We start from the raw sequence: 21,485 nt of genomic DNA, 5'->3' as shown, positions 1-21,485 counted from the left end.
ATAATTAGACCTATTAGAAATGGTGACGAAGGGTAGGGCGTGAGCAAAGCGACTTGAGCAGCCTGACGACATGTTATGTCATTTTCTATACACGTGTGAGTGTGATGATGCTTTGGCTTTTCAGTTCTGTGTTTGCTTGAAAGTGAAAGATGAAGCTTCTTGAGTTATGTTGTGGGCATTTTAGATCTACAATACCTTTTTCTTTTCTTCTACTTTTATATTCAATGGCCACCAATTCGTCCTGCTTGAGCTTCGCTTCATCTTCCCACACATCCAATTGCAGCGTTGAGGTACTCAGTCTAAGCAAGCTTAGCTCCAATTTAGAGCAGCTATGGATTGATCCCGCTTCTTATTACAGCGATGCTCAAATTGTTGTCGAGACTCAACCCCTTGCCGTCCATTGATGTATTCTCGCCGCCAGAAGCTCTTTTTTCCGTCACTTGTTTAAGCAACCCAAACCCCAGTATTGCATCTCTGATTTCCTACCTTACGGCAACGTTGGATATGAAGCATTCACCATTTTCTTGAATTATATCTATACTGCCAAACTTAATCCTTCACCTCTCGACGTCTCTACCTGTGTTGATTCCCTATGCGCTCACCATGCCTGTCGACCTGCCATTGATTTTTCTGTGGAAATGCTATACGCCTCGTCCATTTTTCAAGTACCCGAGTTGGTTTCGCTCTTTCAGGTCAGCGCCTTCTGTGCTTTATTTCCGTGCAATACCGTATGCTTTGGCCTCGTGTTATTCATGTGTAGAAATCTGCAGACATGATGTCATATGTATTCGCAGAGACGGCTTCTTAACTTTGTTCATAAGTCTCATGTCGAAGATGTAATGTCGATACTCGTTGTCGCCTTCCATTGCCAATTGAATCACCTTCTTACTCAATGTGTGGCTAGAATAGCAGGTTCGGATCTTGATAACATCTCAATAGAGAAAGAGCTTCCGTATGAAGTTTCGGAGGACATTAAACTGCTACGCCTTTCTGATGATGGCCACAATGAGGAGCCTCTGCAGGAAAAGAGCATTAGAAAAATTCACAGAGCGTTAGATTCAGATGACGTTGAACTGGTTGAACTTCTCCTCACAGAGTCTAATGTAACACTCGATGACGCCAATGCTCTTCACTATGCTGTTGCATACTGTAATCCCAAGGTTGTGTCTCAGGTGCTCGCCCTTGGTCTTGCTGACGTCAACCTTAGAAATCCACAAGGGTACACAATCCTCCACATTGCAGCAATGCAAAAAGAACCATCTGTTATAAAATCTTTGCTGACGAAAGGGGCTTGCGCGTTAGACATTGCATCAGATGGGCGAACTGCTGTTAACATCTGCAGAAGGTTGACTAGGCCTAAAGATTATCATGCTAAAATGGAGCGTGGTCAAGAAGCAAACAGGCATCGGCTATGCATTGATATTTTAGAGAGAGAAATGCGGAGGATCCCAGTGGCAGGAGATGCTTCTATCACTTCCCAATTAACACCTGATGATCTGCACATGAAGCTTTGGTACTTGGAGAACAGAGGTATTTTCCTGCAGAGGATAATTTGTAACTTGATTCACACATTGTGTTTGCTAAACATCATGTACATTTGTTTATTTTAATTTTCAATGGGATTGCCTTTACCACTGAATTGTTTTACACATTTTGGTTAATCTACTCATCCTTGGTAATGATGTTAAGTTGCTAATGGTTCTTTGTTCTCAAAGCCAAAGGTTTATATTTCTGATCATTTTCTTAGAATGTTAAAAACATGTTCTGCAAATTGTATTGATTCCCTGTATTAATCTTTGAGCCTTAATATCCCTATGTATATGAAATCAGTGGTTCTTTTTTCATTTCATATGTCCTCCTCTCCAATTATTGGCTGGGAAGAATTTAGATGTAGTAAGCTAGCACCATAGTTTGGACACAAGGATCTTCATAATTTGAAATAGGTCATGAGTACTGATTATCCTTAAAAGTTATGACATCTATGTTGTGGATTGTATATCAGTGGCATTTGCACGTGTACTCTTCCCTATTGAAGCCAAAGTAGCCATGTACATTGCTCATGCTGTGACGACATCTGAGTTTGCCAGCCTTTCTGCATCCAAAAGCTCGAGTGGGAATTTGAGAGAGGTTGACTTAAATGAAACACCAATTATGCGAGATAAAAGGCTACATTCTAGGATGGTAGCCCTTATGGAAACAGGTACGCACTGCCTTTAGCTTTGTTTTATACCACCATCTATTGTTTCCTTTCTTCGGTCAGCTTCTTTTTTACCGAGATAGATGTAAGCTGTTAGAGATTAGGTGTTTAGATTGTAGGCTTTTTAACTCAGCCGAAACAAAAAGTAGGCCGGGGTTGAACATAGATTTTCTTACGTGCATACCATAGATTTTTTTTATTAATGTTTCATAAAGTTCATAAATAAAATGATTTCAAGGAAATGTGCTTATTGGAGAGCATCATGATTGCATGATTGATTTATTGACTCTTCTCTTATAAGCACTGTGGTTTTGATTTTAGCAGTGGAAATGGGTCGACGTTATTTCCATAATTGCTCGGAAGTTCTTGACAAGTTTATGGAAGATGACCTTCCTGATCTGGTTTACCTTGAAAAGGGATCGGCAGATGAACAGAGAATCAAGAGAATGCACTTCATGGAGCTTAAAGATGATGTTCAGAAGGCCTTTAGTAAGGATAAGGCTGAAAGCTCTGTGTTGTCTTCCTCATCATCCTCGTCTTCTTTGAAAGAAAGGGCTAACGAGCTTAGAAAATTATGAAGAAATGTAAATCAAGTCTTCAATAAACCTTTACTCACGGCAATCATGAATTTCTATGAGATTTTGATATGTAAGAGTCTTCAAGTATTAGCTCGGCCTGTATGATTTTAGCTAGAAACAAAGTATATATATAATGTTACTAACTATGAGCTAAGCACCAAGCGCAGTGCTAATATGCTATGGAGCTGGTGCAACTTTTACTTGAAGAGAATACATAGAAAAGGTTTGCAAGTTAGCTGTTAGAAACCATGATAATGAAAAATGGCAATTGATTCTTTCAAATTTTGAATATTGATGCTCATGGGTTCATTCGGCAGATCAAATATTTTTTCGGTTGTCGAACTATATTTGTCAATTAACTTTAAGCTTCCTCTTTTATGTTTACGATATTTGTCAATTAACTTTTTTAATATTTTTCCTTTACATAGTTCAACGATTCATGTTAAACTACTTTTTCGGTTGTCGAACTATAAACCTTTTACAAATTCGATAACCAACATTTCGTTTGTTTTATTTTGATAATCCAACTTTTAGTTTTCTATATTTCTTTTAGCATTATTTTTCCTAAATTTTTAAAAATCCTTCCTAGTTATGAGCAAATATAACTTAAGCTGTCAATCATTAAATAAAATTCTATTTAGGATAGGAGACTGTTAGAGAGTTTTAGGAGAGGCTTAAAACATAGATGGAAGGAAATTCTGTACTTAGTCATATTCTTATTTATCGGCAAACATTCCAAATCCTAGTACAATTTCAACACTATCAAAAACTAAAAGAGGACTTCTTTTCATTGAAGAGCATAGTTATAGGAAGAAAATAAAACTATAGCAGAAGAAGCAAAGATGGAAGAACATAAACAACGTTGTTGGTCGGATCTACAAATTGACATCTTAGCTTCAATTATCGAACTCTTAGAAGCTCGAATCGACATTATTCGTGTCGGAAGCGTTTGCCATTCATGGCGAAACTCAGTTGCCTATTGTCACAGCAGTGATCTCCAAGGTTCTCTTGAAAAATACTGTTTTGGTCGAATTAAGTTCCCTAAATGCTTGAACTTTTATTTAACGATTACCTATATGGTAAAACCAATTTGTCAAGATTATAACAGTTTCTTGATTGAAGTTGATCATCACCACTCAAGCCCAAGCCAACACAAAGCACGGCTTTTACACCTCATCACACCAAGGAACAAGACCGGTATTATTTTTTATAGTAAGGAGGTGATTGATTCAAGAAATTATCATGTATCAGAAATGTGCATAAAACACACACTCAAATATATTCCCGATCCGAGTTTGTTCAAGAAATTAATTGTTTATCCGGATAATTATTGGACTAAGAGAGAAGACTGTATGGTGTTAGCTATCAATCGATGCGGAAATTTGATTTACTGTAAACTTGGAGATTGGAATTGGAAGAAGATGAACACAAATAGTGAGAGTAATTTTAAAGATATAATTGTTTGTAATGGAAAACTGTATGCTGTTGATTGGCGTCGTCTTTGGGTTATTGGTTTTCCATCATCAGATTATGTTATGAACTTTGTATGTGAGTTAATTCCTGGGAGTAAAAATTTGGTAGAGTCTTGTGGAGATCTTTATCTAATATCTGCGGCTTTTCATCAAGAAAACCAAATTTATAAACTGAGAGATTGTAAATATTGGGAATTGGTGCAGGGCATTAATGATCGGATTTTTTTCACTCGCGCTGGCTGTAATTCTTCATATAATTCTTCATTCTCGATTTCAGCCAAAGATTATCCGGAGCTAAACCGAAGCGTATATCTTTTTATTTGAAGACATCGGAATCGATGGCGGATCCGTCCGTCCGGTTAGTACGAAAAAGTTATCCCTAGCTATGCCACCGGCGTGGATGTTACTTTAATTTTGTCAACTTTTTTACATTGCAATTTTATTTAATATCTATAATTTATTCACTAATTTATATGTTTACATTCAACCTATGATTAAAGGAAAATTTAAGTTACTTGCTAACCCCAACACATATGTGAGTTGATAAGATGTTCTTTTGACTTAAGTGAGGTCGCAGATTCGAACCGTACTCATATATGCAGCCATTTAAAACTTAGAGTAAGAGTTTTACCTCCCATAAAGAACATACCCGGCTCGAGTGAGGATTAATCTGAATGTGGAAGGTGTTATCTCATGTTAGGAGCCATTGAGGACACCTCATAGTAATACAAAAAAAATTAAGATACGGAAGGTGTAACAAGAGACGAAAGAAATATATTTGATATATGACTTTTGTACAAGTATAATCTTGGTCGACTTAGTTTTTCATCTCTAATTTGCTAACTAATCTCCTTCTTCGGAGTTGTAGTTTTATGTGCATGCGTAAACTCTTGAATAGTGGAGCGTGTAAAAAATTATTATTGGGTTTTAATTTCTTTTAAAGAAAGTTTTTTTATTTTAAATATAACATTAAACGTAATTTAAAATATATATTAAAATATAAAATATTAATTTGAACTTTTTCAACTGAAAAAATATCAATTTAATGTTTGAAGGTGCAATTGAAAATAAAAGATGCCGAGTTGGCTAGAATTAGCAATTTTAAAATATTAGAGTCCAAACGAAAAGGGTCTAAAAATTTAAAAAAAATCAAATCATTAGCTAAAAAAATAAACCACATCGACCAAATTTATCGTTTTCCACACGCCTAATTATGCTTGTAACTGATTTTTTTTAGTAAAGGAAATGCACAGATCTAGTTTTATCTGGAAGTCTGAAAGCCTAGCAGTATTGCTGATTCTTAACCATGCACAGATCTAGTCTTACAAAGCTATTGAATTTATGGATCACGGTATATTACTTTAATTCGATTAAAAAGTATTGTATTGAAAAAAAAAACTTATTAGCTAGTATTCTAATAAATCATAGATAATTATATAAAATAATTATATCAATTAATAATTTAAGTTACATTCAAAATAAAAAAAATTAAGTTATAATGCAGAAAATTAATAATGATATTTATCGGGTATTTAGAGCATTCACAATAAACTTTCTATTTGTTTAAAACTCTTTATAATAAAGAGTGTAACTAAAAAAATACATTCCAATGGACTCTTTATTTTAAAAAAATAAAAAAACTTAAATGCACAGAAAATTGTTAACTTCGCGTGTTTTTTGTATTTAACATGTACTTTTAATTTTGGTATACAAATATATGAACTTTTAAAAATTTGCAATAATGATATTTATCGGGTACTTAGAGCATTCATAATAAACTTTCTATTTGTTTAAAACTCTTTATAATAAAGAGTGTAACTAAAAAAATGCATTTCAATGGACTTTTTATTTTAAATAAATAAAAAGACTTAAATGCACAAAAAATTGTTAACTTCGCGTGTTTTTTGTATTTAACATGTACTTTTAATTTTGGTATATAAATATATGACCTTTTAAAAATTTGCAATAATGACACCAACACCATTTTAGGTGTAAAATGACACCGTTTTAAATATAAAACGGTACAGTTTTGAATAAAAAAACGCAAACGTGATACATATTGCAAAACTGGAAAGTTCATGTTAAACATGTAAAAATTAAAATTTTCATGTTAAATAGCAGAAACACGTGAAAGTTAGTCATTTTTTATGCATTTATGCCAAATAAAAATAAAGAGTCAATTTGTCTTTTCGAATTTTAACTCTCTAAATTGAAAAAAATACACGTGCAGTTTTTGTGTATTATGGGGAAAAAAAGGGTTTTATTATTCGCCGCCCAAAATTACTACCCACCGCCCAGCTTTTTACCAAGACACCCCTAAGCCATTTTCAGTTTTTTTTTTAAAAAAAACTCAATCCTCTCAACTCAACTAAAAACCTAACGAATATCCGAGCGGATTTATAATAAAAATATTCGAATCGACTAGAGAATAAAAATTTCTAATAATTAACATGTTTTTAATTTTTTTGTTTCAAAATTTTTAATTTTTTAATGAGCCATCTTTCTGAGATGGTGACAGCCTAATGAACCATCGCCCTGAGGTGGCGATGGCCCAATGGACCATTGCCATCTCAGGGCGATGGTCCATAAGGATAATTGTCTTTTGGACTATCGCCAAAAAATGCCAATAGCCCAAAAGCGCGATGGTCACCATCGCCATGAGATGGCGATGGCCCAATGGACCATCATCGCCATGAGATGGTGATGGCCAGCGATGGTCCATTGGGCCATCGCCCATTAAAAAAATAAAAAAAGAATTTAAAATTTTAAAAACGAAAAAATTAAAAACCGATTAATTATTAGAAGTTTTTATTTTCTATCTTTAGTCGATTCTAACATTTTTATTATAAATCCGCTCGGATATTCGTTGGGTTTTTAGTTGAGTTGAGAGTATTTAGTTTTTTAAAAAAAAACTATAGGGGTATGTCGGTAAAAAGTTGGACGGTGGGTAGTAATTTTGGACGGCGAATGATAGTCCACAAAAAAATTCTATATTTATTTTTTTCTATTGTCTTCCACCTACATCTTTTTTATCTTTCATTATATATAAAATAGTACATATTTAGAGAATCCACTAAATAAAAGTTAATTTTTATTATTAAAATAATATTTATTTATTAAAAATTTCTCTTTATTTATTTAAAGATACTCTTCATAATAGAGAGCTAGATAGCACGGACACTTCATTCAATCGACATTTTCTGTTTCGGAAGCGTTTCGGACATTTAACATTTCAGCACGAAATTTCATATTTTGTATAGAAAATTTTAAAATTGTACCACTTCGCCGTGTCCAAATGTTCCGTTTTGCCGTATCCGTATCTATGTCCATGCTATCTAGAGTATTGTTGGAGATGCTCTTATAGAAACTTGTTAAATTTAATGGTGCTGAAATACAAATAATAAAAACTAAACTTATTTTAAAAAAATTATACTTTATATTTTTTTATTTACTTGCCTCTATTTATTTATTTATTTATTTTTACTTAATTCCTCTACTGCAAAGAAATGGCACTATAAATCTTAAAGTGACGGAAGTTAGGAATAGGTTATCAAATACTATGAAAAAAGATTCCACTCACTAAACAATGAGTGAGACTCACTTCCCAACTTCCGTCACTCTAAGACTCGTTAGTGTTATTTCTTTATAGTTGAGGGACAAAATTAATAAAAAAATTAATTAATAAGGATTAAAAAAATAAAAACCATAACATTACAGGAATTTTGAAATGAGTTTTGTCATATTTAATAAAAGTTTAATGGTGAAAAAAATCAAACCTTTATGACTTATTATAATTTAAACTAAATTTTTTAATTTTTATAATAATAACCAAATTATATTTTATTATTACAGTATTAGCCAAACTTTGAATTTTTTTGTTACCAATTTTGCCACCAATTTGACTATTATTATAAAAAAATGCAATTTAATTATTATCATGAAAATTAAAAAAATTGGTTCAAATTGCAACAAATCGTAAATGTTTGCCTTTTTTATTATTAGGTCTTTCATAAAATAAATATCTTCCCTTTTTTATGAAAATTATTTGGAACAAAAATCCAATATTAATTGTAATTATAGGAATAAAATCTCTTTTGATTTGATTACTAAAACAATACAAGCCTACTTCTACAAATTTGCTTTTGATACTATTTATTATTACGAGAAAACACACCAAACATATTTTTAATAGCCACTTCACTATATAAACTTATCTACGAAATGGTATTTGATTTACTTGAAAGCAAAAGAAGAAAAAAAACCATCATATAGCTCTCTCTTTACCATAGAATGAAGGTAATTATGGAGAGCATAAGAACAATTAAGCCAACTTATGAAGGCAATCCTCAACCTCAACCACAACCCTTGCTCTCAATTCCCCTCACTGTATTTGACAAGGTTAGCTATAATATTCATTTTGCTGTTATTTACGCTTATCGCCCGCCCACACCGCCGAATGCAATTCTTGAATATGGCCTGAAAAAAGCATTAGCAAAATATAGAGAGTGGGCCGGAAGATTAGGAGAAAATGAGAAAGGCGATCCCGTCATAATTTTAAATGACAAGGGCGTGAAGTTCGTCGAGGCGTCCGTGGACAACAAACTTGATGAAGTGATGCCGTCGGAACCAACTTCAGATGTACTCAATCTACACCCTAACTTGGACGATGTAGAAGAGTTACTACAAGTTCAGCTTACAAGGTTTACTTGTGGCTCGCTCGTTGTCGGCTTTACTACCCAACATATGATTGCCGATGGGCATGCCGTTAGCAATTTCTTAGTTGCATGGGGAAGAGCTAGTCGAGGACTTGACGTCAAGCCTCTGCCCTTACATGATCGAAACATTTTTAATTGTCGCAGTCCGCCCTATTTACAATTCGAACATGGTGAAATCGAGTATAAAGTCAAAGGTGGTGATGGTACAAAGTTGGACGAGTTTGGTACTTGTAATAAATCTACCGAAGACATTGTTATCCGTAAAATTATATTTACATCGGATTTTCTTTCCAAGCTCAAGGCTAGGGTTTCAAGTGGAATAACTAACAATAACAACAAGCCGTGTACAACTTTTGAAGTCTTAGTTGCTCATATATGGAGAACTATAACCAAGGCTCATGGACTTGGTGGATCTGAGAATGTCCATGTTAGAATCTCGGTGGATGGTCGGAGGAGAATGATTCCTAAGGTGCCCAATGAGTTCTTTGGCAACTTGGTGCTATGGACGTATCCAACAACGAGCGTTGATGATTTATTGAGCGAGCCATTGGCCTATGCAACTCAGCTAATCCACAATAATATTACTGAGCTTAATCACAACTATTTCCAATCATTTATCGATTTTGCTACTCTTAAGGCGAAAGATGAAGGCCTCGTGTCGGTGGCGAAAAAACAAGCGGGGCATTCGGCAATGGAATTTCTCTGGAAAGTATACCCGAATATGGATGTCTATAGTTGGTTGCAGTTTCCATTTAATGAGCTTGATTTTGGAGGAGGGCGTCCTTATCTCTTCATGCCCTCTTATTGTGCTATGGAGGGAGTAGCTTTTCTCGTGCCTTCTCTTACAAGCGATGGTAGCATTGTCGTCTTCGTAACTCTTTTTAAAGACCATATGACTATTTTCGAGCAAATTGTCTATTCATTAGACTAAAGGGCGTTGGTTCAAAGTTAGGAAAACGAGAATAGAAATGAAAATGATAAGTAATGAGAATGAATAATGATTTTTTTTCACATGTTATTTAGTTCAATAAATTATTGTAGAATGAATTGAGTAAAGATTTGCAAATATCATACCGAACACCAAATATGTTTGATTTGGTATTGTGAAAGGTTATAATTTTTTTGGTTTGTTTTAATATTAGAAAGAAAATTTAGTTTCCATTTCAGTTCGATTGAGAGAAAAAAATTAGCTAAGTTTCAACATGCAGCGAACCAAAAACCGACCAAACCAACTGAAGTTTGGTTAAGATTGAAAAAATGCAAATCCTTATAATTTTAGTTTGATTTTATAAAATAGAAAATTTCAGTCAGTTTGGTTTGATTAGATTCAATTTGAACTGAATCCCTAAAAATGAGAATCAAATTTATATTTTTTAATATATAAAATAAAATAAATCTTAAGATGAAAAATTAAAAAAGTAGTATATGAATAAATAAAATTATTTTTTGGTCACAAATATAATATTTACCTCAAATTTTGGCCAAAATGTTGACTCATATTCATTAAATTACAAGACATTCAGAAATTGTCACAATTCATGTGTAAGGTTGGCTAAAACTCAATTCACAAAATATTACATATCATCTTTTTGTAAACTTTTACATTGATACACCAACAAAAGTTAAATAAACCTATATACTTCCCGCATACTGTCTACATACTTCTTACATCCCACTACGAGGAGCTCCAATGTCATCACCTACAACAGAAATACAAATCAAAACATTCACTAACGCAAGAACAAATACTCATTTCCATTACTTGGAGATGAAAATACAAATAAATATAAAGCATAAACACAAATTAACAGTATCATCATTTTGCAGAACCTGCCACAACTTTGCAAACCTTTATCATCACCTTTCATCCTCCGATCCTCTTCAATAAGCACGAATCCTAATTACATAATCGTCATTCTTATCACAACCCCAAGTTTTTCCCTAATTTGATAGAACCCTAAATTTACAGAACCCTAAATTTAAATAAATTAGTTGTCATTACACTTAATTTATGCTTACAACATCTCCTAAGCCACTTTTCAGGGTTGACTTTCGTCCATGAAATGAAAAGATAAAGTCTTCCATGCTTACAACTACCACGAACTGTGGTAGGAGGGTAATTGAAGAACTCTTATGTCACATTTAACACTCGATGATTCAGAAATCAAAAACTTTTTATTGGGTTTGTTAGAGGAACCATCAGTTTGTCTGTTAGAGAAATGCTAGGGTTTTTCTAGAGAGACGTTAAGGATTACAGAAATGTCAAGAATTAAGAAAATAGAGGACAATGAGACCTAAATTGAAATGCAACGTTTTTTGTCTGAAAACTTGAGTGAAAACGCTGCGTTTCAATTTAGAAGGGAGCTTGGAATCTGACCTAGGTCGGTTTTCTTGTAGTTCAAACCGAGTTTGGGTCTGAGTTAAAATTGTGCCATGTCACTTCAATTCGACTGACATATTGGCGAGAAAATGCTAACTAGGATGACAGGATGGCAATAAATCTAGTTTAGTTTTTTTTGAACTTAAGTGGCAATATGCCCCCTTAACTTGTAAGCAATGGACAATTAATATATAAATTAACTTTGTGGGTAGTAAACGAACTTGATGATTATAGGCAATTCACCCCATTTTGGCAATTTACCCTTTTAATTCGTAAGTTAATTGTCTATTAAATTGACAATTTGCCCCCTTAACTTGTAAGTTAATTAGCCAAAATGGGTAATTGCCTATAATCACTAAGTTCGTGTACTGATTTGTCAACGAAATTAATTTATATGTTAATTGCCCATTATTTACAAGTTGAAGGGGCAAATTGCTACTTAAATCTTTTTTTTTCGCTACGAAAGAAATGAAATATGCCAAAATTGACTAACTTTGGTAAATTAAAGATTTGACTATAACTAACAAAAATTGCCGTTTGATATTTTTAGGTGAATCGACCTAATTTCTAATAGGCAATTCAATTGTATCATCGCACACACTTTTAGAAAATTTAACATAAATTTCTTTTTCTTATCATAATTTTCTCTTTTTTTTTTAAATTTTTTTAGCATCTAATTGGATCGGTCTATAAATTTTTCATGAACCGGTAAGAATTTTCCCAAATCAAATAAAAAAACAAATAATCCTTTTCTATTTTTTTTTTCCGCAATCTAAGATAAAATTCAGTATTCCTCATTATAGAAATAAAATCTCTTCAGATTTGATTACCACACTAAATGTAGGGAGATTCTAACCTAAACTCGGTACATGTGAAATTCATAGAGCAAGCCAATCAAATGCTAGCAAAATGTGAAGTGAGAGAAAAATATGTTATATTTCTAGCATTTGATTGGCCTGGTCCATGAATTTCTCATGCACCGGATCTAGGTAAGAATTTTCCATAAATGTATAGTCATAAATCTCTTCAGATTTGATCACCAAACTAAATAAATTAAAAGTAACTTTTGACATATTTATTTTGAATACTACTAATTACTATATATATTGATACATAACACTTACTTCTTTATAGCTATCTCTTCACCATATAAGTAATATTTACGACATGAGCTTTAACTTTATTTAAAAGCCAAAAGCAATAAAAACTTCCTCTATACAAAGTGCCCTCTCTTAACATATAATTCTTGAGTTGCCTATAGCTCACTCAAATAAAAATGAAGGTGATAATAGATAGTACAAGAACAATTAAACCAACTTATGAAGGCAATCCTCAACCTCAAACCTTGCCCTCAATTCCCCTTTCTGTATTTGATAAGGTTAGCTACAATATACACTTTGCTATTATTTACGCTTATCGCGCACCGACACCGCCAAATGCATTTCTTGAGAATGGCCTGAAAAGAGCATTATCAGAATATAGAGAGTGGGCCGGAAGATTAGGAGAAAATGAGAAAGGCGATCTTGTCATTCATTTAAATGATAAGGGCGTGAAGTTCGTCGAGGCATCGGTAGACAACAAGCTTGATGAAGTGATGCCATCGGAGCCAACTCCAAATGTACTCAAGCTACATCCTAACTTGGTGGATGTAGAAGAGTTACTACAAGTTCAGCTTACAAGGTTTACTTGTGGCTCATTGGTTATTGGCTTCACATTTCATCATATGATTGCTGATGGGCGTGCCGCTAGTAATTTCTTGCTTGCATGGGGAAGAGCCAGCCAAGGACTTGACATGGAGGCTCTCCCTTTACATGATCGAAACATATTTCATTCTCGAAATCCTCCCCATTATGAATTCGAACATGGAGCAATCGAGTATAAAATCAAAGGTAGCGATGGTCCAAAGGTAGACAAGTTTCCTTTTTGTAATAAATCTACGGATGACATTGTTATCCGTAAAATTACTTTTACACTAGACTTTCTTTCTAAACTCAAGGCTAGGGTTTCAAATGGAAGAACCACTTTCGAAGTGTTGGTTGCTCATATATGGCGAACTATAACCAAGGCTCATGGACTCGACGGATCTAAAAACGTCCATGTCAGAATCTCCGTGGATGGTCGGACGAGAATGAATCCACGAGTACCCAACGCGTTCTTCGGAAACTTGGTGCTATGGGCATATCCAACAACAAGCATTGACAATTTATTGAGAGAGCCATTGGCTTATACAGCTCAACTAATTCATGACAACATTACGAAGCTTAATCATAACTATTTCCAATCGTTTATCGATTTTTCTACTCTAAAAGTGAAAGAGGACGGGCTCATACCGTTGGTGGAGAAAGAAGGCGAGGACTCAGTTACTGATTATATTTTGAAACAATATCCGAATATCGATGTCTATAGTTGGCTGAATTTACCGTTCAATGAGCTTGATTTTGGAGGAGGACGTCCTAATCTCTTCATGCCAAGCTATTCTGCTATGGAAGGAGTCATTTTTATTGCACATTCTCCTACTAGTGATGGTAGTATTGTTGCCTACGTAACTCTGTTTAAAGAACATATGACTCTTTTTGAGCAAAGTATATATTCATTAGACTGAGTTAATTATTGGAAATGGAAATGACATTAATGTAGGCTCCAGTGAGGTCCTCAGACTCCACTTTTTATTATTTTAATTTGATATCCTTTTGCCGTAATTGAAACGATTTTCTATACATAAGTGCATAGGACTCCCATCTACAACCGTATTAGTTTACCATATTGATGTATAAGATATCGCGTATCGTAACATAAAATTCTAATTAAGTTCGTAACATGATTTTGTCAAATGATATGCCATTATTAATTTGTCGATTTCTCGGAATAAAATTCTAAGTTCGTAACATGCCCCAAGGTCATGACATAGCTAGTGTGACCTTACGGCTAAAATTCTTATTTTTCATGGTCTGAGCCACCCTCGTGACCACCCTTCTCCATGGTCGTGGCCTCGTGGGAATCTTCCAATCTTCAAATTGCTGACTTTTTTCCTGTTTAAAGACCGAAATGAAAAATTAAACAAATTAACTGAAAATCTTATCAGAAATATCATTAAATTTAGGACAAATAATGAAGGAATTATTACCAATAGCATAAATAAACTATGTAAAATAAACCAATGAGCTATAGCTCAAATGGTATAAGCGCTAAGCAGCAAATTGCTAGGTCGTGGGTTCGATTCCTCCCACAAGCGCTCCCCTCTCCCCAAATTATCAAAAAAAACTATGTGAAATAAGAGATCCGGATGCACTAGCTGACATTAAAATTTAAAGAGTTAATTACGTATAAAATCAACATCTATATATTATTTACTATAACTCTATTATAATTTTTAAAAATTGTCAATATCATTCACAATAGTTCAACTTTTAACAATTATATTAAAAATTCGGATATTTATAGCTGATTTAACAATTTAAGTCAAAATTCACAAATAATTAGTCATGTTACGAAGTTGATTATTTAGCTCAAAAATTAATCTAGGACCATACCTCTCTAATGGAGAAAATTGCAAAACATCAATTATGCTCCAAAATATCATTGAAAATTATGATCAAATCTACTAGTAGCATATGACTTGTCGTGTCATGTCGTCCTCTCATCGATTACGTTTGCTATAAATCACCAAATATTTGAATAGTGATATAACTGCAAAAAAAATAGTGAATATCATTGTCATCTTTTAAAAGTCCTGATAGAACCGCAAATTAGTATAAAGATAGCGATTTTATGTGCAATTAACTCAAATGCAAATGAAGACCTAAGTCCTAACAAGCCATCTTTGGGAATTTTAAGACGAATTAGAGTGGAAAGTTAATTTTGAGATGAATTAACAAACACCGACAATTTCAGGGGCAAATTGAATTAGTTTTATAAAGAATGCGATCCAATAAAAAATTATATATTTTTGGCATATCACAGCACGCAAAACAACAGTGTTTAAAGAGAAGAAGATACAATTCAATACAGAATGAACTGACACTCTTCCGTACACTTCCAACTTCCCCACCCCTACCGCCCCTTTCAACCACCACCACCACCGCAGCCGCCGCCGTTTCCCCTCATCCTTCCGCCTAATTCCCAAAATTTATTATTCCTAAACTCTCTGTTTCAATTTTCATTACTCTCATTATTACAGCAGCATCCAAATCAAAAAAAAAAACCCAATTAATCTCATTCGCATCGTTGATTTCTTTCAAAAATCTTACAAATTTCATATTCGAATCTATTATATTATTATTTGTACGATTTGGGTTTGCTTCAATTTCGAGACTGCCTCTCGCTAACAGGTATCACGATTATTATTTTTGCCACCATTGAGATTGGGTAAAATTTATGTTATTCTTTTTAAATAGCATTTTTATTTGTTGATCTGTATTATCCTTAAGTAAAATAATTTATCAATCTTGCCATCTAGAAGGATTTGCGGGGAGGCATTGTTTTAGCTGTTTTGTCAGTCATTGAACTGTAATGGGAGTGGAATTAGAAATTTGGATTCAAAATTCAATCCTATTGTGAGTTGATTTGGTTTGAAATAGCTAAATAAAATTAGTGGTAATTGTAAAGTTTAGACAATTTAAATTCATCTCAACATAAATTAAAGTTATTCGAATGTTAAAATTTTGATTTACATTTGAATCAAACAAAGATTTGGTTTTGTTTGAAGAAGTTTTTTGTTTTGAATTTTAGTGCCAATCAAAGATATCAGTATAGTCGACATTTTGCGCTTAATAGAATTACGTAGTTTTATCAGGATTGATCGTGGCCTTTTTTAGTTCTGTAAGTTGTGTTTCGTATGGCATTTGGATTTTTATGGTATTTGCAAAATGAAGATTTTAACCTCTTGGATTTTGAATGCAGGGGCTTTTGACATCTGTTTCGTGTATGTATACTGTAGTCACCTAGCTCTTCTGCTGGAGAAAGCCATATATATGAGACAGCCTTTGCTATTGGCCAAAAGTTTGAGTATTTAAGCATACATTGGTGTCAATTAGCACAGCTCCATTGTCTGGCTGCCGAACATATACATTTAGTGACTTCATTTTTGCAAGAGATAGCTCTGCTCTACCCAATTTTGCAGATTCTTGTAATGTACTTGCTAAATTCCGTGTGTTGACACCTGTGGAGGTGCTTCACTGTTCATATGTGCTGGACCAGTTCTTCATTGCTTTCATGTATTTATTAACAAATAGCTTCTGCCGAAATGGTGTTCCATAGAGTAGTGGATTTTATTTCTGCCGCAACAAGCCGTTTGCCAACTTCGAAGGCTTCTTCTGCTCAGTATATATCAACTGGATCATCTCCGCCTCCAGGAGATATCATTGGTTATGAATTTAATAATGCTTCTGGTCAGAAGAATAATTTGAGACTTTCTTCATCTCTTCAAGATTTCTCATCATATCGAAGACTTGATCTTGAAGGAGGTGATTATAATGTGGGAAGTGATAGGAAGCCACCTCTTTTGCAGAGAGAAAAAGCTGGAGCAAGTTTCTCAAAGGAGAAAGCATTGCCTGCTGGAACCCCATTCTTTCAGAGGAAGTGGGTGCGGTTTGTCATGATTATCTTATGCTTGCTACTGCTTGCTTTTCTAATTTATTTTACTACAACATTTGTTAGTTCATATTTGTCTCAAGGAGTTCCCAAGTTCTATGTTGTTCTTGATTGTGGAAGTACTGGAACTCGAATTTATGTATATCGAGCATCAATTGAGCAAAATAAAGATGGTAATATCCCCATTGCTCTTAAATCATTTACTGAGGGTATTTCAAGAAAGTCAAGTGGACATGCATATGACAGAATGGAAACTGAGCCTGGGCTACACACATTGGTTCGGAATATATCTGGCTTAAAGTCTGCTATAAATCCACTGATTAGGTGGGCTGAGGGACAAATACCTGGGCATGCACATAAGACTACCTCTCTATTTCTTTATGCTACAGCTGGGGTTCGCAGGCTGCCAGCTGCTGATTCAAAATGGCTTCTAAACCATGCATATTCCATACTGAAGAATTCACCTTTTTTTTGCCAGAGAGGATGGGTCAAGGTTATCAGTGGAATGGATGAAGCGTACTATGGATGGATAGCGCTTAACTATCAAAAACGTGTGTTAGGAAATAGTCCTAAAAAGACAACATTTGGTGCCCTTGATATGGGTGGTTCATCATTGCAAGTAACATTTGAGAGCAAGAAACATGGGCATAATGAGACTGATTTAGACCTTAGAATTGGATCTGCCCGTCATCACCTCACTGCGTATTCTCTTGCAGGCTATGGCTTAAATGATGCATTTGACAAGTCGGTGGTTCAAATTTTGAAAAAACTTCCTGATAAAGATTTAGTAAAGGGTGGGAAAGTAGAAATTAAGCACCCTTGTTTGCAGTCTGGCTACAAGGAGAAATACATCTGTTCTCAGTGTGTATCTAATGGACAAGGTTCAAATTCTATAAAAGTAGGAAAGAATTTTGGTAAGGGACTCAAGTCGGGAGTCCCTGTGCAGCTCATAGGTGCTCCAAATTGGGAAGAATGCAGTGCACTTGCTAAAGTTGCCATTAATTTTTCTGAATGGTCTAATCATAGTGCGCCACTTGATTGCGACGTGCAACCTTGTGCTCTAGCTGAGAATATTCCGCGCCCTTATGGCCAGTTCTATGCCATGTCTGGATTTTTTGTTGTTTATCGATTCTTTAATCTGACTCCAGAAGCTACACTTGATGATGTCCTTGAGAAGGGGCAAGAATTCTGCGAACAGACATGGGAAGTTGCAAAAATCAGTGTTCCTCCTCAGCCTTTTATTGAACAATACTGCTTTCGGGCACCATACATAGTGTTATTGTTGCGAGAGGGTTTACACATCAGAGACGACCAAATTCGTATTGGCTCTGGAGGTATTACTTGGACTCTTGGGGTCGCTCTCTTTGAAGCTGGGAAGGCTTTTTCACCAAGATTGAGGCTTCCTAGTTATGAAATACTTCAAATGAATATTCATCCCACAGTTTTTATTATTGTTCTGGTTACTTCACTGATTCTACTTATTTGTGCCTTATCATGTGCTGGAAATTGTGTGCCAAGATTTTGTCGTAGACCATATCTTCCACTTTTCAGGCATAACAGTGCTTCTGCTGCATCAGTACTAAGTCTCCCTTCTCCTTTCCGGTTCCAACGTTGGAGCCCTATAAATTCTGGTAAGCCCTAATACAGTTTATTTTAATTAATATGTATAGAAATACTTTTGCATATAGTAACTTCGAATCTTCTTATCCAAAACATGTATTAGGTTCTCTTCTTTGTTACACTGTTCTACATTTTGGAATAAATCTTTGTTATTTAAACACAGTAACTGGTTATTCTACTATAATCCACATAGGGGAGTGTGCACTTTAAGTATTGGCACATTGAGAGATACACTTCTTTTAATTTAAATTTTGAGCTGAATACTGGTAAGTGGTAACTGCTTTTGTTTACATTAGTGCTTCTTATAAAAGGAGATCAATAAATGTCTAACCCATCCGATTATAAAATGACATGTTGTATGATGCAATTTAGTTAAAACAGCCAGTTTTTTGAGGTTTTATTAACATATAAGTTTAGTGTATGGTTAGTTGATGTCCCCATCATTCTGCATTCGCTAGTGGATATATGTTTATGTGTTTAATCATTGTGGACATGGTTGAAATCATGAAAATGAATTTTTTAAGCACACGGTTTGTGATTTTTATTTTAGTTGGTCTTGTTCTATTTGTTTCCTACTTTCATCTTCTGCATTTTTATTATGCCTTCTCTTATAATTTGAAAGAATTGGCAACTTTTTGTATTCAGGGGATGGAAGAGTCAAGATGCCACTGAGTCCAATTGCTAGTGTCCAACAAGGACCATTTGGCTTGGCACATGATCTAAACAGCGGTGGCATCCAGCTCATGGAATCTTCTTTATACTCATCAACGGGTGGCGTATCCCATAGTTATTCCTCCAGTAACTTAGGACAGATGATGGAAAGTAATAGCATGGGTTCGTTCTGGTCACCTCACAGAAGTCAGATGCGTCTTCAAAGCAGGAGATCACAATCTCGGGAAGATCTTACTTCTTCTGTAGCTGAGGCACACATGACAAAGGTTTAGGGAATAACTTTCTTGTAAGTTATTGTATGGTTGCTTCTTTCTTTTCAGACGCACATCTTTTGCACAGAAAAGGCTGCGATATCGTTTTGGGAAAAATGGGGGTGGGTTGGGGAGAGTTGAGGGGTGGGATCCGGGGAGGACTGATATTGGTTAGAAATCTTTTACCAGTCCTTTTATTTAACTAGGCAATTTTTAAGTAGGATGCTCTTTTGGGGGAGAATTGAATTACTTAATGCTCAATTTTTTCGTAGAATTTTCAAAGATGAGAATACTTGTATAGGGGAGGTCAGATTTATCGGTTTTTAATTCACATCAGCATAATGATTTGTATACTGCATGATAAGCAACTTTATCAGCATTAGTGATTGATTCACTTATGTGCAATTTTGGTTTTTGGGTCTCACATCAAGAGGGAAGTTAATTTCTGCTTGATCATAATGCATTCCTTTAGGTGTCATATCGTTTCAAAGCATCTCTGTGTGCATACAAATCTTAGTTCCATATCATGTTCTGCTTCTGATGTTGCTGTAATAGTTTTGAACATCTTCCTGTCCTTTTGCAAACTAAACTATAAAACACAGCACATCTCAGTGATGCTGCGGCAGCTGCAGAAGTTTCCCGCGACAAGTTGAGATGTGGCTTAGCATTCTCTAACTGTAACCTTTATAGCTCCGAATGTCTTTGAATATCCCAATGCACCACGCGTTCTACCACTTTTGCCGCAACACGCCACCCAAATGGCATCTATGTCAACCATATTATAAGAAACAGAACAGTTATCATACCGATCGACACGAACCGATCAGGAATCAGGCAAAAGAAGCACTGAGCAGAAACAAGAACTTGGACATAATATTAGACAAGTTTGGGGCGAGGCAGAAGGGGGGAGGATTTATATGATAAAGGGCAAAACTGTGTAGGCCAATCAAGTCTTGCAAGTCAAACCCAACCAGCTCAACCAGAACAATCCATGACTAGAGCAAGGACAGAGAAAAATCAAGCAACGTGACCGGAGAAAGGACCCAGAGACCTGGAATTTGGAAAGCTCGAGCAAGGGACCCAGAGCTCAAAACACAAAATTCACAAGTGAAAAAAAGACTTGCACCATTATTATTTTATATAAAAAAAAATAAGTTTCAGTTTCTTTAAATTTATTTTTGATATAAATATAAATGAAAATTAAATTTTTATAAAATATAATGACTTAGTGAATTCAATTTAATTACTATTTCTTCATATATATATTTTAAATTTTAAATTTCCTTACTTGAATTGGTTTTTAAAATTTTAGAAAATAATAAAAGAACTTTAATTGAACTCATTAAGTCATTAACTCTTATAAAAATACAATTTTATTTATACATGTGTTAAAAACAAGTGTGAAAAAAATTGAAATAAAATTCAATTAAATAAGTCTTGTAATTTAGTTGACTAACATTAAAAATAAATGAAAGAACTAAAATGGTAGCAAAAATAAAAATGAAGGATCATATCGTTTGATTTTCAGAAAATGGAAAAAAAATTGTGAATTGCAAAAAATATGAGGAGTATCAAAGTAATGTACTTTTTTTAAATTTATATAGACTTTTTATTGAATCTTATTATTAAAAGTATTATTTATAAAATTATTATTAATTGAAGTATAATTAAAATTTAAATTCAAGAGTTTTCGACTTTCATGGATTTTTTAAATTTTATGGACTATATTTTAAACTTTTTTTACGAGAAAAGTGAATGAAATCCCAGACAGTTACATTTGTGAGAAATTCAAGGAAGTGACAGTGTCACGACCCAATTTCATGGATCGGGACCGGCGCTAGGGTATGGGTATGGTCGTACCAAAACCCGTAGCAAACCTTGCGGAAAACAATTAAATATTTAAACCTGCAGAAAACTGCTCGGGGGCAACCGAGACTCCAACCTAAGTATAGCAATTTATATTACAGGTCTAATATAAATAACTTACTTATCCAAAAATGTTCAACAACAT

The 21,485-nt window shown here is 34.3% G+C and overlaps 5 protein-coding genes across 5 annotated transcripts; all 5 read left to right on the top strand.

Annotated features, from left to right (window-relative positions):
* The first annotated feature begins 117 nt into the window (after positions 1-117).
* On the top strand, positions 118-3,070 carry LOC126679545 (BTB/POZ domain and ankyrin repeat-containing protein NPR1-like). Its single transcript, XM_056105614.1, is given in 4 exon segments — positions 118-692; positions 795-1,530; positions 2,003-2,200; positions 2,519-3,070. Coding segments are annotated over 4 exon segments (1,734 nt in total). The 5' UTR covers positions 118-149; the 3' UTR covers positions 2,776-3,070.
* A 547-nt stretch (positions 3,071-3,617) lies between these two features.
* Positions 3,618-5,567, top strand: LOC126678550 (F-box protein At2g17036-like). Its single transcript, XM_050373445.1, has 2 exons — positions 3,618-4,488; positions 5,485-5,567. Exons 1-2 carry the CDS (start codon positions 3,618-3,620, stop codon positions 5,565-5,567), a joined length of 954 nt encoding a protein of 317 aa, XP_050229402.1.
* A 2,964-nt stretch (positions 5,568-8,531) lies between these two features.
* Positions 8,532-9,893, top strand: LOC126679386 (agmatine coumaroyltransferase-2-like). The gene has a single exon (XM_050374402.1). The coding sequence runs from the start codon at positions 8,538-8,540 to the stop codon at positions 9,891-9,893; it is 1,356 nt and encodes a 451-aa protein (XP_050230359.1). The 5' UTR covers positions 8,532-8,537.
* A 2,725-nt stretch (positions 9,894-12,618) lies between these two features.
* LOC126679377 (agmatine coumaroyltransferase-2-like) lies at positions 12,619-13,988 on the top strand. Its single transcript, XM_050374397.2, has one exon. The coding sequence runs from the start codon at positions 12,619-12,621 to the stop codon at positions 13,942-13,944; it is 1,326 nt and encodes a 441-aa protein (XP_050230354.1). The 3' UTR covers positions 13,945-13,988.
* Positions 13,989-15,278: 1,290 nt separating this feature from the next.
* On the top strand, positions 15,279-19,898 carry LOC126677622 (probable apyrase 7). The gene is made up of 3 exons (XM_050372332.2): positions 15,279-15,670; positions 16,242-18,562; positions 19,197-19,898. The coding sequence occupies exons 2-3, from the start codon at positions 16,585-16,587 to the stop codon at positions 19,493-19,495; spliced, it is 2,277 nt and encodes a 758-aa protein (XP_050228289.1). The 5' UTR covers positions 15,279-15,670; positions 16,242-16,584; the 3' UTR covers positions 19,496-19,898.
* The last annotated feature ends 1,587 nt before the right edge of the window (positions 19,899-21,485 follow it).

This window comes from Mercurialis annua, linkage group LG4 (assembly GCF_937616625.2).
Source record: "Mercurialis annua linkage group LG4, ddMerAnnu1.2, whole genome shotgun sequence".
Lineage (NCBI taxonomy): Eukaryota > Viridiplantae > Streptophyta > Magnoliopsida > Malpighiales > Euphorbiaceae > Mercurialis > Mercurialis annua.
This window is presented reverse-complemented; position numbering and strand designations above follow the sequence as displayed.

What these genes read in the sequence shown, in the direction of transcription:
- LOC126678550 (XM_050373445.1), top strand. Translation starts at nt 3,618, where the DNA reads ATGGAAGAACATAAACAACGTTGTTGGTCGGATCTACAAATTGACATC. An exon ending in TTTTTTCACTCGCGCTGGCT is followed by an intron (nt 4,489 to 5,484) that starts GTAATTCTTCAT and finishes GATTTTTTTTAG; the next exon opens with TAAAGGAAATGCACAGATCT.
- LOC126679386 (XM_050374402.1), top strand. Translation starts at nt 8,538, where the DNA reads ATGAAGGTAATTATGGAGAGCATAAGAACAATTAAGCCAACTTATGAA.
- LOC126679377 (XM_050374397.2), top strand. Translation starts at nt 12,619, where the DNA reads ATGAAGGTGATAATAGATAGTACAAGAACAATTAAACCAACTTATGAA.
- LOC126677622 (XM_050372332.2), top strand. Translation starts at nt 16,585, where the DNA reads ATGGTGTTCCATAGAGTAGTGGATTTTATTTCTGCCGCAACAAGCCGT. An exon ending in TTGGAGCCCTATAAATTCTG is followed by an intron (nt 18,563 to 19,196) that starts GTAAGCCCTAAT and finishes TTTTGTATTCAG; the next exon opens with GGGATGGAAGAGTCAAGATG.